The 3,258-nt window shown below is 58.1% G+C and overlaps 1 protein-coding gene across 1 annotated transcript in view; it reads right to left on the bottom strand.

Moving 5' to 3' along the window:
* LOC102769368 (WASH complex subunit FAM21A) overlaps positions 1-3,249 on the bottom strand; it is a 122,427-nt gene extending 119,178 nt beyond the window's left edge. Inside the window, exon 1 of the mRNA XM_006757143.2 lies at positions 3,199-3,249. Coding sequence (XP_006757206.2) covers positions 3,199-3,249 — 51 coding nt within the window. The remainder of the gene's footprint in view (positions 1-3,198) is intronic.
* Between the last annotated feature and the right edge of the window lie 9 nt (positions 3,250-3,258).

The following is a 3,258-nucleotide window of genomic DNA, read 5'->3' as shown; positions in this document are numbered from 1 at the left end:
GCCATAACCTCCCCATCGGCCCTGCCCTGAGTGTGAGAGTGGTGGTGCCCCAACCCCCTGATTGGCCCTGCTCTGTGCGTGACAGGGTACAGAGCCCCAACCCCCCTTATGGGCCCTCCTTTGTATGTGACAGGGGGGAGCTCCCAACCCCCTGATTGGCCCTGCTCTGTGCATGACAGGGGGTGGCGCTGCAATCTCCCCATCGACCCTGCCTTGAGTATGACAGGGGATAGTGCCCCAACCCCCCAATCGGCCCTACCCTGAGCGTGACTGAGGGTGGCATCACAACCTCCCAATCGCCCTGCTCTGTGCATGACAGGGGGCAGCGCCCCAACTCCCCAATCAGCCCTGCTCTGAGCCTGACCAGGGGCTGCACCTAGGGATTGGGCCTGCCCTCTGCCACCCGGGAGCAGGCCTAAGCCAGCAGGTCGTTATCTCCCGAGGGGTCCCAGACTGCGAGAGGGCACAGGCCAGGCTGAAGGACCCCCCTCCGCCCCGAGTGCACAAATTTTTGTGCACCGGGCCTCTAGTATTTTAAGAAAAAGAAATTGGCATTCTAACCCTAGGCCTATTATGATATGTGGGCTGTCAAGATAATGAAAGAAGCCTAACTAAGGCTGGGACAGATAAATGCATACATACATAAAACTTAAAAAAGAAATTGATATTCTAGTGAATAAATGGGTTTTCTCTGAGACATTCTAGCACAGGGGTGGGCAAACTTTTTGACTCGAGGGCCACAATGGGTTCTTAAACTGGACCGGAGGGCCAGAACAAAAGCATAGATGGAGTGTTTGTGTGAACTAATATAAATTCAAAGTAAACATCATTACATAAAAGGATACGGTCTTTTTTTTTTTTTTTAGTTTTATTCATTTCAAACAGGCCGGATCCGGCCCACGGGCCATAGTTTGCCCACGGCTGTTCTAGCAAATCAATTGAGGTGGGGGGGGGCAATTTTATAGGAGTGGACCCTAACCTGTGGAATCTGATGCCATCTTCAGGTAGAGAGTGTTAGAATTTGAGTTTAATTCTTGAACACTCTGCTAGTATCCAAGAATTTCTATGTCAGAAATTGGGTCTGGGAATCTCATTCAATAGCTATTATGATCCTGACAGATATTGCTACCAGTAACGTTGCCTCTTTTGGGTAATTGATAATTGAGAGAATTAGAATGCTGAGTTCACAAAGTCTTAGGAAGCTTCATTGGCCTTATGATGCCCACCTGCTTGATGGTGAAGGAGGGGCAGCTCAAAGGAATAAACATTCATGAAGGTTCATATGAGAATACCAGAGGCCTGGTGCATGAAATTCATGCACTTGGGGAGGGCGGGGTCCCTTAGCCCAGCCTGTGCCCTCTCACAGTCTGGGACCCATCAGGGATGAGGCCTAAGCCAGCAGTCAGACATCCCCCTCACAGTCCTGGGCTCTCGCAGTTCGGTACCCCTCGCCCCTTACTGCCTGCCTGCAGCAGAGGCAGGAGTGGCTCCCGCAGCCACCACTGCACTTGCCAGCCATAAGCCTGGCTTCTGTGGAAGCACACTGACCACAGGGGGCAGCTCCTGCATTGAGCGTCTGTCCCCTGGTGGTCAATGTGCATCATAGCAACCGGTCATTCTGGCTGTTCTGCTGTAACGGTCGCTTAGGCTTTTATTATATAGACTAGAGGCCCGGTGCACGAATTCATGCACGGGTGAGGTCTGGCCAGCCCACCCCAATTGGGGGCGATTGGGATGGGCTGCCTGGGGGAGAAGACACAGGAGGTTAGCTGGCCAGCGATCAGGGGCAGGGCCGGCTGGGGATAGGGCCCATGGGCGGTTAGCAGGCCAGCCCACCCCTTGCTTGAACTCCCGGTTGAACTCCTGGTTGAGGGGACAATTTGCATATTAGGCTTTTATTATAAAGGACTAGAGGCCCAGTGCATGAAATTCGTGCATAGAGGATGGGGGAAAGGAGGAGGTCCCTCAGCCCAACCTACACCCTCTCCAATTTGGGAGCCCTCAAAGGATGTGCTACTGACAGCTTGGGCCCACTCCCTGTGGTTCTCTGCTCTCTGCGGGTCCTGCCTGCTCTGCACCACCAGGATGGGCAAGCAGCCCCTGCTGGGTGCTGCCTGTGGCCCCGCTTGCCTGCCTGCGGGTCGCTGCTGCGACCGCCCAGCAGACCCTGCTGGGTGCTGCCTGCGGGCCCTGATTGCCTGCTCCCCGGTCTCCTCGGCGACCTCCCAGCAGGCCCTGCTGGGTGCTGTTTGCAGGTTGTTGCCGCCACCGCCCAGCAGGCCCTGCTGGGTGCTGCCTGCAGTCCCGACTGCCTACTCCCTGGTCTCCGTGGCAACCACCCAGCAGGCCCTGCTTGCCTGCCCATGGGTTGCTGCCTCAACTGCCCAGCAGTCCCTGCTGGGTGCTGCCTGCGGGCCCGATTGCCTGCTCGTGGTTGCCGCCGCCACTGCCTAGCAGGCTGGGGGAGAAGACACAGGAGGTTAGCTGGCCAGCGATCAGGGGCAGGGCCGGCTGGGGATAGGGCCCATGGGCGGTTAGCAGGCCAGGCCACCCCCTGCTTGAACTCCCCGCTGAACTCCTGGTTGAGGGGACAATTTGCATATTAGGCTTTTATTATAAAGGACTAGAGGCCCAGTGCATGAAATTCGTGCATAGAGGATGGGGGAAAGGAGGAGGTCCCTCAGCCCAACCTACACCCTCTCCAATTTGGGAGCCCTCAAAGGATGTGCTACTGACAGCTTGGGCCCACTCCCTGTGGTTCTCTGCTCTCTGCGGGTCCTGCCTGCTCTGCACCACCAGGATGGGCAAGCAGCCCCTGCTGGGTGCTGCCTGTGGCCCCGCTTGCCTGCCTGCGGGTCGCTGCTGCGACCGCCCAGCAGACCCTGCTGGGTGCTGCCTGCGGGCCCTGATTGCCTGCTCCCCGGTCTCCTCGGCGACCTCCCAGCAGGCCCTGCTGGGTGCTGTTTGCAGGTTGTTGCCGCCACCGCCCAGCAGGCCCTGCTGGGTGCTGCCTGCAGTCCCGACTGCCTACTCCCTAGCCCCTGCTGGGTGCTGTCTGCAGGTTGCTGCTGCCACCGCCTAGCAGGCCCTGCTGGGTGCTGCCTGCGGGTCCCATTGCCTGCTCCCCAGTTGCCCCAGCGACTGCCCAGAAGGCCCCTGCTGGGTGCTGCCTGCACCCCGCTTGCCTGCTGGGCTCACGTTGCCAGTGATGCCGCCAGCATCCTGCCCAGCCTCTATGGGCACCGCCATCTTTGTCAC

Source organism: Myotis davidii, unplaced genomic scaffold (genome assembly GCF_000327345.1).
Source record: "Myotis davidii unplaced genomic scaffold, ASM32734v1 scaffold854, whole genome shotgun sequence".
Taxonomy (NCBI): domain Eukaryota; kingdom Metazoa; phylum Chordata; class Mammalia; order Chiroptera; family Vespertilionidae; genus Myotis; species Myotis davidii.
This window is presented reverse-complemented; position numbering and strand designations above follow the sequence as displayed.